Source organism: Schistocerca gregaria, chromosome 5 (assembly GCF_023897955.1).
Source record: "Schistocerca gregaria isolate iqSchGreg1 chromosome 5, iqSchGreg1.2, whole genome shotgun sequence".
NCBI lineage: Eukaryota > Metazoa > Arthropoda > Insecta > Orthoptera > Acrididae > Schistocerca > Schistocerca gregaria.
In genome coordinates this window covers 593884221-593897230 of record NC_064924.1, presented here as the reverse complement: position 1 = coordinate 593897230, position 13010 = coordinate 593884221, and the positions used below count along the sequence as shown (strand labels likewise).

At 41.5% G+C, this 13010-nt stretch overlaps 1 protein-coding gene across 1 annotated transcript in view; it reads right to left on the bottom strand.

Annotated features, from left to right (window-relative positions):
- The window catches only part of LOC126273418 (uncharacterized), a 145748-nt gene extending 133576 nt beyond the window's left edge, over positions 1-12172 (bottom strand). Inside the window, exons 1-3 of the mRNA XM_049976970.1 lie at positions 11771-12172; positions 11557-11682; positions 11348-11452 (exon numbers count right to left, since the gene is read on the bottom strand). Of these exons, the coding sequence (XP_049832927.1) occupies positions 11348-11452; positions 11557-11682; positions 11771-12172 (633 nt within the window). The remainder of the gene's footprint in view (positions 1-11347; positions 11453-11556; positions 11683-11770) is intronic.
- Positions 12173-13010: the final 838 nt, after the last annotated feature.

Genomic DNA, 13010 nt, shown 5'->3' with positions numbered 1-13010 from the left:
TCCACTTCTCTTGCATCTCATCTAGCATCTCCCACAATTACAACAGCGTTAGCAAAACTCGAAGCTTTTATTTCTTCTCTCTGATCTGCGATTTATTTTACAAATTTATTTACTGCTTGTTTTATTGCTTGCCTGAATGTATATCGAGTAACATCAAGAAGAAGACATGTGCCCGTTTCTCTAGCTTCTCCATTGTCGGTTCCTTTTCAAACTTTTCGACTCTTACAACTACAGTTTCTCTTCTGTATAACTACTAAATGACAACTGATCACTGGTACTTAATCTCAGCAACCTTCACGATGAGAATTGCTTTCATATAACAAATGGTTCCATATTTAATGCTGGTACATTCTGTACCTTTGTGTCTCCTATGAACACTTGTAGCTACCAAGTACTGACGTGACAGGAAACCAACGTCCATTTAACCTATTTTCTTTGCGTGTGTGTATGTGTGTGTGTGGAGTGTGTGTGTGTGTGGGGGAGGGGGGGGGGGGTGAGAGAGAGAGAGAGAGAGAGAGAGAATTGTGTCCTTTTTGTCTGGGCATGTCTTTGTTCTATAACCTCTACATAGGCGTCTGAGTGAACTATATACAAAGAATAGTTCAAAAAGGGGGAAAAAGAAATTTTACTGTATATCTGCAAGTTTTAGCTTACAGGTCAGATGAACTGTGTAATGTAGGGTTTACATATTCTTACGTTACGTCAGATGCTACAAACAGTCACTAAGACTACTTTCTTAAGATTTTCGGGCCCTAGAAGTACCTACAAAACGCTGAAACATCGATTTTCTCAGTCTTCTAGCTACACAACAATGCCTGTTACGTGCATCGAAGACTACTGGTGACGGCTCGTGTTGGCAGGCATACAAAGCGCGTTGTCACAGTGTGGTGGATAACAGAGTCATTTGGAAAATGTGTTCTGACATTCCTGTCAAGCTTAGCCTATAACTGCTACGGTGGGGTCATGCAGACCTCGAGCAATTTTGTTCGTTGCACAGTTTGACTGTTTGTAACACTGTAGCACTGTAGGTCTTAGCGCCTTCCAGTAAGCTCTGATTCGTTGCACAGAGTAGTTGTGTTTACACCAGATACCTTTGTGATCGTAGTCCTATTTTTATTTGTGTTTCTTTCTAAACAAGTATGTTCAGCTCTCCTAGATAGAAATGACATTAGTTCATTGTAATGAAATAAAGTAACTGACTCTGAACTTTCTCAGTGAGTTCAGTCAATTCTTGGGAAGTAATGAGTGTGAGTTCCACTGGACCGATGACTCAGAGCTTGATTTGCATTATAAAAGATCGTTATAAAGTCCTAGCTCAGCTTCTTTAAATGTGTTGATCTTGAACTATTAGTATTTTTAAGAGCAAATTGATTATAAGAGTCTTATTCTGTTCCCATAATTTTTAAATACAAAGCTGGTATCCTGGTGACTCAGCCATGGCAACAGAAAAACTTCAGAATACCAGATAAAGGTTCAAATATTCGTGGGCCTGTTACATCTGAATTGCTTAACCGTTTTCGTTTTTATTAAGTTTTCAGGTATTTATGTCACATAGTTTGTCGGGCTGAGAGTAGTTCTGTTGCCATACTTCAGCAATTGTAATTGTAATGGATGCTGTTTTGATGGCGTTGCAGAATGGAAGGACATGTTAGAAGGACGTGTAGGAACAGTGAGGTAGCGAACAGAAAATAATGGCATAGTAATAAATGATGGATCACACCAGTAGTATGATTAATCGAGTCGCTCATAAAGATAAAGGAAAACGGCCATTCCTATCATGTTTGGTAAACGAAAAACCAGTATTTGCTTTACTAAAATCGCGAAGAGCCGTGACTGCCTTGGATGAACATTGTAAAATTGGTTTATTACACATAAAACACGACGTAAAAGGTTAGCGGCACTAAAGTTGTTACACACCAGGAAACAGTACGAGTATGGTGGTGACAGGACAGGTTTCTTTATAGACCATGATACGTCCATACACTTGGAGTGTTAAAGCCAGAATGATGGCAGGGCTTGTGGTTTCATGTTCTTTGGGGTTCGATTTTAATGAAAGGGAGGACCCTTTATTGTCTGCGCTGGTAAAATCTTCCATACCAAATTTCAACCGGAATATAAAGAAATACGGCGTACAATTGAAGATATTCAGAAAGCTTCACTTAAGTCAGGTAGGGAGGGGAACGCACCAGTAAAAGAACCTACCTAGTCATCTAGAGAGCAAGGTGACACGAAGGTTATAGCCATTTGTCAAGAATTCCCTGATGTGATTACTAATAAACTGTGAGCGACCTCCTGAGTACAATATTCCATAAAGGTGACAATACTGTAATATGCAAACTCCATATAGCCGCCGAGAATTCAACTGTTAAAACAGCTTGAAGAATATGTTCTACTTAAAGATGTAATCCATCCTTATAAATCACCGTATTCGGAACCTGTATCCTTAATTCCCAAGCCGAATGCTAATAGTAGTCTGGTCATCGATTACGCAGAACTAAATAAGAAATCTGCAATACGATCAGTGTCTTTACCCGTCCTACATTCTAGTTTCGGAGGGTTTAGAAGCACCAAGGTGTTCAACACCTCAATCAGGCTTACAGTCAGATACACTTTGATAAGAAGTCAAAGCCTGTTACGGATTCTACCTCCTACTGGAAGACTTGCGAATTTATTAGCGTGCCCTTTACATTAACTACAGGTGCAGTGCCAGTATCGCAATTGATGGATCAGATTTTTATGACATTAAAATTGATGTTCAATTACAGTTAACTGGTCAATTTGGTTCTTTATAATAAGAATAATAACGAACATTTCGGCGTTTGCGAAATGTATTTTGACCATCGTGGAAAATTATCTTGTCGGTTAATGTTGACAGGATGTTTTATCATAGACACAGTCTCTTTGACTGTCCAAAGACGTCACTAAACCCGCCCAAAGATGTGAACAACCTTGCCTTAGTAGCCCCTATTAGACCGAGGGGGTCGGACAGCCGGCCAGCTTCAGTCATTCCATCACGAAGGAGGTATACGGCTCGTATTGTCTGTGTTCAACCATGCCTAGACGATCAGTACCGCCGTTGAATCGCGTCCGCTTTGTTACTTTGTGCCAGGAAGGGCTCTCAATAAGGGTAGTGTCCAGACGTGTCTAAGTGAACCAAAGCGATGTTGTTCGGACATGGAGGAGATACAGAGAGAGAGGAATTCCCGATGTGCCTCGCTCAGGCCCCAAAGGATTTCTACGGCAGTTGATGACCGCTACCTACGGATTATGGCTCGGAGGAACCCTGATTGCAGCGCCACCATGTTGTATAATGCTTTTCGTGCCGCCACACGACGTTGTGTTACGACTCAAACTGTGAGCAATATGCTTCCTGATGAGCAACTTCACTCCCGATGTCCACGGCGAGGTCCATCTTAGCAGCTAACACACCATGCAGCGCGGTACCGATGGGCCCGACAACATGCCGAATGAACCGCTCAGGATTGGCACCACATACTCTTCATCAATGCCTGTCGCATATGCCTTCAACCAGACGTGTTTGGGGGCAACCCGTTCAGGCTGAACTCCTTAGGCACAACGCCCAGGGAGTACAGCAAGGTGGAGGTTCCCTGCTGTTTTCGGAAGGCATTATGAGTTGCTGACGAACGCCGCTGGTGGTCAAGGAAGACCCCGTACGTGAATGTGTTCCTCCGACCGATAGTGCAACCACATCGGCAGCATATTAGCAAGGCATTCGTCTTCATGGAGGACAATTCGCGCCCCCGTCGTGCACATGTAGTGAATGACTTCGTTCAGGATAACGACATCGATCGACTAAAGTGGCCAACATGATCTCCAGACATGAACCCTATCGAACATGCATGGGATAGATTGAAAAGGGGTATTTATGGATGACGTCGCCCACCAACCACTCTGAGCGATCTACGCCGAATCACCGTTGAGGAGTGGGACAATTTCGAGCAACTATGCCTTGATGAACTTGTGTATAGTACGCCACGACGAATACAGGCATGCATCAATACAAGAGGACGGGCTACTGGGTATTAAGAGGTACCGGAGTGTGCAGTAATCTGGACCACCATCTCTGAAGGTCTCGCTGTATGGTGGTACAACACGCAATTTGTGACTTTCATGAGCAATAAAAAGGATGGAAGTTTTGCTTATGTTGATCTCTATTCCCATTTTTTGTACAGGTCCCGAAACTCTCGGAACCGAGGTGATGTAAAACTTGTTTATTGTTCTGGGAGCAAACATTTGCAACTTTCTATTGCTATTAGCGTAATATTTTTCTACCTTCATAGGGCAGATCAGTTTAGCTTCCCGCCATTCATTCCTTAGGTCTATCTTCTAAAATGACACTTATAAGGCGTATTTTAGAACTTTGTACACTTGTTTTGTGACTATGTGTATATGTTGAAATTAACATTACGATATTTGATCTTTCTTTACATTGCAGACATACTTTTGCTGACATTTCAAAGTATTGTAATACCTGACTATCATGACAGTTATGTAGAATGGTAGAAAATAGTGTTGTGCCATTCATAGATATACAAAATAATTAAGTTACGTCTCTATTGAGGTTTAAACCACGCGTAGTTATCGGTTTTAACAGCGGATACACACTTCTCTACAGTGTATCCATCTGTTAACGACAGTAGGAATCTCATGATACAATGAACGAGCGAGGGATATTTTCTACATTAGTGACATCCGTGTCAGCAAGATACTATGTACAAAGTCTGAACTAATCTCGTTTATGAGCTGTGTTGACATCTTGTTCTTATAATAAGCAAACTGCGATGTGAAACAGAACTTGATTTTATTTCGCGTTTTCGGGATTTGTTGGATAGTATTTAGGTTAGAACTTATATTTCATATGTTCCTATTCCTAATGCAAAAGGCTGATCCTAAACCATATGTCAGAGTATACCGATAACATACTCATAAAAGAACAGTCCGGCTTCCGACCGGGAAGGTCTTGCTGCGGACAAATCCTTAATTTGACTTAGCATATTGAAGATATGTATGAGAGAGGCGAAATAACAGGCGTGGATTTCATCGACCTCACGGCAGCTTATGATACTGTTAACCACAAATAGCTGCTTAGAAAAGTATACTTTGCTACAAAGGATTACCCACTAATTCAGATCCTTCAGTGTACGCTGCAAAACAGGAGATACTTCGTCTCTCTCCAAGACGATTCGACGGAGAATGCAGAAAATGGTCTCCCTCAGGGAAGTGTGCTGTGTCTGTTATTATATAATATCTACACAAATTACCATCCAATTAAGCCTTCAACTAAGGTATTCATGTACGTTGATGATACAGGTGAGACCTTTGAGGAAGAAGAGGTGAAACGGACAACTGCTCTTGAAAATGTGGCCAAGTATTACAATGAAAACCAACTGAAACCGCACCCTGCAAAGACCTAAGTCTGTGAATTCCATCTTAGAAATAGGGAAGCAAAAAGCAAACTAAACATCACTTAGAGAGGAGAACAACTCCACTGCAAAACGCCTAAATACCTTGGGGTGAACATGGATCGTTCCCTCACATTCAAAGTCCTCTTTGAAGAACCGAGCCTCAAAGTAAAAGCGTCGAACAACATTATCCGCAAACCTACAGTAACCACCTGGGATGCTTACAACATCTGCCTTGGCATTATGTTTGTCCACCACAGAATACGCAGCACCCGTCTGGCAAAACTCTGCACATGCTAAACATGTAGATACGGCACTAAACGGGGCAGGAAGCATTGTTACAGGCTGCTTACGACCTACACCTGTCAATAATCTGTACCAGATTATGGGTATAGCACCACCACGCATTCGAAGGCAAGCTGCAACACAAGTGGAGAGGAAAAAACTAGATATCGACCCTACACATCCTTTGTTCGGACATGGTCCTCATCAGCCAAGAGTGAGGTCATGAAAAATCTTCCTAGAGAAATTCGTTCATCTCCCATAACTGGCAGAGAGCGGCTTTGGCGAGACTCCCTACCTGAAGACAATAACATAACGGTCAAGGAGGAAGTAGCCGAAGGTTCAAACTTGTCATACGTGACCTGGAAGGCTTTGAACAGACTGCTAGTTGGGGTGTCAAGCTGCAAAGCCAACCTCAGGAAGTGGGGCTTCTGTAATGAGGAGGAAACTTGTCAGTGTGGTGACGTACAGGACGAACAACATCTGCTAGTCTGGAGGAACCTACCGGCTACATGCACTGTCTCTGATCTTGTTGCAGCCAGTGAAAGTGCTGTGATAACCGCCGAATGCTGGGCCCGTCAAAAAATATAATCATCTGGCTGCTTGTTTATCTGCTGCTTGTTTGTATATATTATTGAATCTGTGTCATAAATATTACTCTACATATTTAATTTTGCGAATTTGTTATGTGAATCAATACTTATTAGTTTTTGTTATTATTTTATGCCCTGGATTCGAAAAATAAATAAATAAATTATATATAATGAAATATGCCATGTACTTGTTCTAATATCCATGGTGAATGACATACAGCTTCGAATGGAATTTACGAACGTTGTTCGTGATCCAGTACCCAAACGAATTTAAGGAAGTCGGTAGTGCAAAAATAGTTGGCAAAATTTTCGGAATTACCCATATTTTACTTTTGTTGATGTTCATCATACAATCCCTATTGAAGAAACTATCAATTTCGTTTAATTGCTGTTCCAAGTCCCTTGCTGTCTCTGACAGCACTGCAATGTATTCTGCAACATTTAAACTTTTTAGATCCTCTCCATGAACTTCGATTCCCTTTCATAATTTCGTGTTCGTTTCACTCACAGCATGCTCAGTGTACAGACACGCAACAACCATATCTTACTCCCTTCTTAACAACAGCTGCGATGTGTTGTCCATCGACAGTTATTACTCCAGTCTGGCTTCGTCCAATGCATTTTATCCCAACTTCCTTCAAAGTATTAAGTAATGTATCCAACTCAACATTTTGAATAGCTTTTTCTCAGTTTCAAATTTATGGGGACGTAGGTTTACTTTTGTTCTACCATTCATATATTAGCTGTGAGGTAAGTATTGCATTGTACGTTCCTGTATTTCACCATAAGCAAAACACATCTTACCTACCACCGGCTCCTGCCATAGTTTTCATTCTTCTGTGAATAATAGTGTTAGTATTTTGCTACTATGACTCATTGTTCAAATGTTTCACTAGCATTTGAACCTGACAGCAAAGATTTCTTTGGAACTGGTATTACTATATTCTTCAGGAAGACTAAGTGTATTTAGATTGTGTCATATATCTTGCACACCAAGTGGAATTATCTAATCATGACTGGCTCTCCCAAGGACATCAGTAAGTCTGTGGGAATGTCGCCTACTCCAGGAACTTAGGTTTCACTTCGGTCTCGTAGGTCTCTCAAATTCTTCTCCCATTTCATCATTTACTCTTCTCATTGTACAATTGTGTCCCCGAGTTTGTTACAGCCATATAGACACTCTATATATATCCTTCACCTCTCAGCTTTCCATTCTTTGCTGTTTGAACTTTTGATAAGAACATAGCTTTTTATCTTTTCACCAAACGTGTCTTTAATTTTCCGATAGGCCTCATTAACCTTCACTCCAATATTGCTTGTTATTACAGCTTTTCAACTGTCTTTTTGCCATCTTAGATATTTTGCGCGTTCTGTCCATCTGTATTCTGTAGCCCTCCCTCCTCTCTAACATATTTACCTTTTCTTCATTCGTCATTTACATCAATATCTCTTACATTATACAGGTATTCCTTTTAGACCTTATGTTTTTGTCTGTTTCATCAAATGTTTGGCTTCAAAATATCTTCTCTCAAAGCGAGCCTTTTGCATTCTATTGAATATCCCCCGCCCCACTAAGGCCTACCAGTTTCAATCACTCGTTGAATAATGTTTCCTCTGAACCTCTCAACAAACTCTCCTTCCCTCAGTTTGTCCAGTTCACTTCCCTTTTATTTTTTACTTTCCTGCTTTTTCTTCAATTTTTGTCTGTATTTCTTAATCGACAATTTCCGTCAGAAGTCAAATCTGCCTCTGCAAATGTTTTACGTACATTTTAAAACATGGGTTTAGAAACCCCTATCTTGCCAATAAATATTTAATCTGAAACCCTCACCGACCCCAGGTCTCTCTGTCTTGTACAAATTTCTTTCAAAATCCTTAATCTGTGTTAGTGATGATTGAATTATGTTCTGTGGGAATTTCTATCAAGCAGCTATTTCTCCGTTTCTTAAGTTTCCTAGTACCTAATACCGATCCTCCATCACAACTACATTTTCCTCTCCCGTAACAATCAAATTTTTTAAACTTTATCATTCATCATTGTTTGTGTTCGTTTGTCTCTCGTGACTGCTAGAACAAATTACAGCAACCCTAGCACTCAGGTGTACCAGCGAAACCAAACACCTGCAGCTCATCATCAGCGTAACGAGCTGCCATACAATCTTACTAATGTGCAGGGTCTCTCTAGGTACGTTTCATGGCTACGATAATGTGTTTGCTCTTCTAACCCGCAGAAGCTTTACTTCATTGATATTTTCTTATTCATAGTTCGACTAACGCCTACATTCATTCATCCATTCACTTCCGTGTCAGGCCAGCATTTCCAGAAGGTAGCAACTCTAATGACCTTGCTGTTTCCCGCGATCAAGACCTGTGTTGAGAAGGGTTGTTCAAGGGGAGGAAAAATTAGCACTTTGGCCGGGTCTTGTGTTGTCCCGCACTCGCAGTATGTATCTCCATCACCGGGAAGAATGCCCCATTTTCGCATGTTGGTCTTGTAAAGAGGAATGCCTACCCTAAGAACATTGAGCGATCTCCAAATAGGGCAGGGCAAGCCATTTCCTGGAGCAAGCTATTCCATCACAGGGATATCACGTAGTAGCTTGCACTTTCACCTGGTGATGCCGTTAAACTGTGGTGATCCCTCTAGTGGCTGAGTCCTGGCGATGAAGCTCTTTGTTGACTTCAGTCAACGGAATGCAGCGTGATGATCATGCAGTGGATGTCGAGGATCCTAAGTTGGCTTAGTCCTCTCTATATCAGCAGCAACAGCCCTCTTAATAATGGGAGGAGCTATTCCAGCAATCGGGTTTATCCACTGGAGTTGGACTGATACATCCCGACAAGATACGGGCGGTCTCATTGATTGCAATAGCAACCTGTTTGGTGTGAGTGAATGCACTCCACACAGGTGAAGCATACTCTGCAGCGGTCACACACAAAGCAAGATTCGAAATTCTCAGGACGGGATAACTTGCCCAATATGTTATTCCATGAACTAATTTACGGCCTGGTGTTACGGCAATGTCTCTTGAAGGACTGAGTTCCGTCAAAGGTATCACCCAGATATACTTATGTTGAACAATGCTCCAGTGATTTTCCTTGCTATGTAACTTCCAGTTCCCGCCCAGCATCTCTATTCTTCAAGTGATATGTGCACACCTGAGTCCTGTTGGGATTTGGCTTTAGTGATCGGCTTTGTAGTAGGAGCCAAGCGTATCTAGCGTAGAAGCCAACTTTTCCTCTACTTCTTCAAACGTCTTTCCTTGAGCTGCCACTGTAGTGTAGGTGAAAAGCCTGGAATTTTCCGTTATGGGCTGGTCATTAATGTAAACACTGAAGAGCACAGAGGCGAGCACACTGCCTTGAGGTATGCCATTCTTTTGTATGCGCCATCTGCTCATCTTACCAGGGAGAGAGACTTGGAATCTTCTGTTCTGCATGGGAGTAACAATATTGAATGTTAGTTAGTAATTCTTTATGAGATGGTAAATTTTCCTCAGTAACATCATGTGGTTGATAGTATAGTATGCAGCTGTTAGACAAATGCAACTCCTGTTATCTCACCCTGTTCGAAACCATCTTTGATGTGTTGAGTGAGGTTCAGTATCTGACTGCAGCACGACTTTCCAGGTCGAAATCCAGCTTGTTGAGGGATGAACTTTTCTTCGAGGATTCCTCTAATTCGGTTAAGGATAGGGTGCTCGAAGACCTTGAAACAATGGCATAACACTGATAATGGGCGAAAGTTGTTAGGATCGTTTGGCTCTTTACCAGGCATAAGTAGTGCAACCACCCGACCTTTCCTCCACAACGTGGGAATATATAACCTTGATACACTTTCATTTAACATTCTAAGCAGCCATAGGAGAGTGGTACAACCGAACTTCTTGACTTGTTGTACTTTGATGTCATCGATGGCAGCAACTTTGCTCTTATCTTATTCTGTTTCACCTGATCAAATGTCCAGTTCTTCTTCCCACAACATTTCACTGACTTTTACTGTGACTAAGTTTCAAATTTGGCTTGTTTAACTTCTCTTGTCTCCCTACCGGTTAACTGCTAAAATATTTCACACTCCGACACTTAGAGCGCCATTTCTCTTTCTCATGATACAGCATCGACCTGGAGATCCGAATGGGTGACATTTCGTCCAAGAGAGTGCCAGCAACATAGGATCATACAGTGCAGCCACGTTCCATTTCTTTCAACATTGAGCGGTCATGTTGAGTATTGTTACAAGGCCAGTTTAACTTTTCATTCAGACAGGTGACCCTGCTGCTACTGAAAAGACTGCAACCCCTCTTCAGGATCCACTGTTTAATCTAGCTTCTTCACAGACACTCCTCCATTGTGGTTGGACCTGTGGCACGTCTGTTTGCTTCGTTGAGGCGTGAAAGCCACAGCACCTCGGCCAGCTCCATGGTCCATGGATGTGGTCGTAGAGTCATAAACATAATAATGTACTGAAGTTAACGCTAGCCCTAAGTATCAGAGGTAGGCAGAATAAAGTTGGTGTATTGATGTTTCATTCAGAAACTGCCATCACGTTTAAAGAAATGGATGGAATAGAAACGAACCCATGAAGATCTAATTGGAAATGAATGTAGTCAAAGCAAAGTGACTGTATAAATAACAGCAATTTACTGAAAAAAATTTCTGTTCAGAGTTTTAGTTGGCATATATTTTGAGAAGCACCATATTTTAATACAAAAGGAACATGTGAGGTCCAGCTATTTACCGTGTTTCCTGAAATCAGATAAGAGAACATATCAGAGAACCGACAGATTACCGGAGGGCTATAGATCTGCGCGGATCTCTATAAATGTTGCGAACACTAACGCACCCTTCATTAATATTTCGCTCACTCAGTTGATTTCTAATAAGCCGTTGATAATCGTATTTGAATAACATAGCCCCTCATAATATGTAATGACACACGGGGCTTATCTGAAAATTACGCACTACTCTAATAGCTACGCAACAACAACTTCATAATTATAGGTGTTTAATTACGAAATATAATCTGAAAATCATTAATGTAGTACTTACCTGTTCCACGATATCGTGCGCGCACCAGCAGTAAATAAATATTTGAAAAACAAGCATGAGCAGGTAAGTGGCAAATTTTGAGGCCCATAGCAGACCGTTGGTGGCCTGCAGAAAAAAGTAAACCACAAAAACACTGTAACTCGTGATATATACTCTGGCCAATTCAAAATGTTCGTTACTTCAGATGAACCTGAGAAGAAAACACTTACTGTGGTTGTATGGTACAGGTTCACGCATATGACAACGATACCTGCTAGGAACTGTGTGAGTATTAATGGACTCACTATATTCTCCAGATCTCTCACAAATCTGAAAAGAAATCCAGTGTTAATAATCTGCAGTAAAAAAGTAATCATATTTCTGACAGTTACCTGAGTTAAATACGTACGCTATAACACGCTGGTGGTCCTGAATACAATTTACGCAGTGCTGATGCATGTATTCAGCCCTAGTTACTTCCATCATAACCATCTCGTGGTTATCTTCTGGAGCTGCAAGCGTTTTGTTTTGCTGGTGCACCTGAGTGTCAGGGTTGCTATAATTTGTACTAGCAGTCACGAGAGAAAAACGAATAGAAACAATCTTCAGCAGAGCTGCAATGTGTATCATAACAGAGGCAAGAAACAGATCTAGTCCCCAGCTGGCGAGGAAGCAGTAGAAGATAACGAGGCATTGCGACACGTACAGCATCTCGTAAATAGGACTGTCGCTCGTTCCCAACCCGTACCACGCCACCAGTGGCAGTTGCTTGTTTGTGGCGTCTCCTCCAAGAAGCAACGGATTTAAGACCCAGCCTGTAGAAGAAGCGACGCCGAATACCAGCATGACGAGTGTTATTGATCTGGCGACCCTGTGAACGAGGCGCAAAAGTTTAGAAAGTGCCACAAAAGCTGGGCACGTGTGGAGGAAACATTTCCACGTGAATGTCACAGAGCACTATTCTTCACACTCTACACTGATAACGATCTCAACAGTCAACATCTAGCAAGAATGCATATTTTTTCTTTGTCGCCTGGGAGAAGGAGAGTTGCAAGTGAGTATCCTGTCGTCCAATATCGTTTTGAACTTTTGAGAGAACGTCTCGTACTGTAACGCTAGGGCAGCTTAGCATATCTGCGAACGTATGATAATAAACAGACTTCCGGGTCGCCCAGGTACTGAGTAACAGATTCTGCATCTCATTTCAGTTATCCCAACACAAACACAGAAAGACAAGGCCCAGTGCTAACTCTTGTTCCACAAAAATAATGACTTTAAAAGACGAGTTGATGAAATATGAAAATGCGGCAATTGAATTATAAACAAAACTAAATACAGACGTACATAACATATGGATGCATGAATGCCTAACGGAAGAATGCCACCAATGAGAAAATTGAAGATATCATTAAATCAGAATTTACAGACTTCTGGGAAGAGCCAACCGAGACAAAACAATTCTACCTCATATTGAAGACATGTGAGACAGATGAAATAACCTTAGACATTGATTAAAAAGCTTTTGTTCCAATTGCAAAGAGGACAGTTGCGAATATTACGGATCCATTAGCAGAAGGAGTTATGGTGGCAAAGTACTAACGAGAAATATGTACGGATGGAACACGCGAAGTAACACCGACTCTACGGAGATGAGGTTAAGAAAGCCAACGAGCAAAACAGCGTG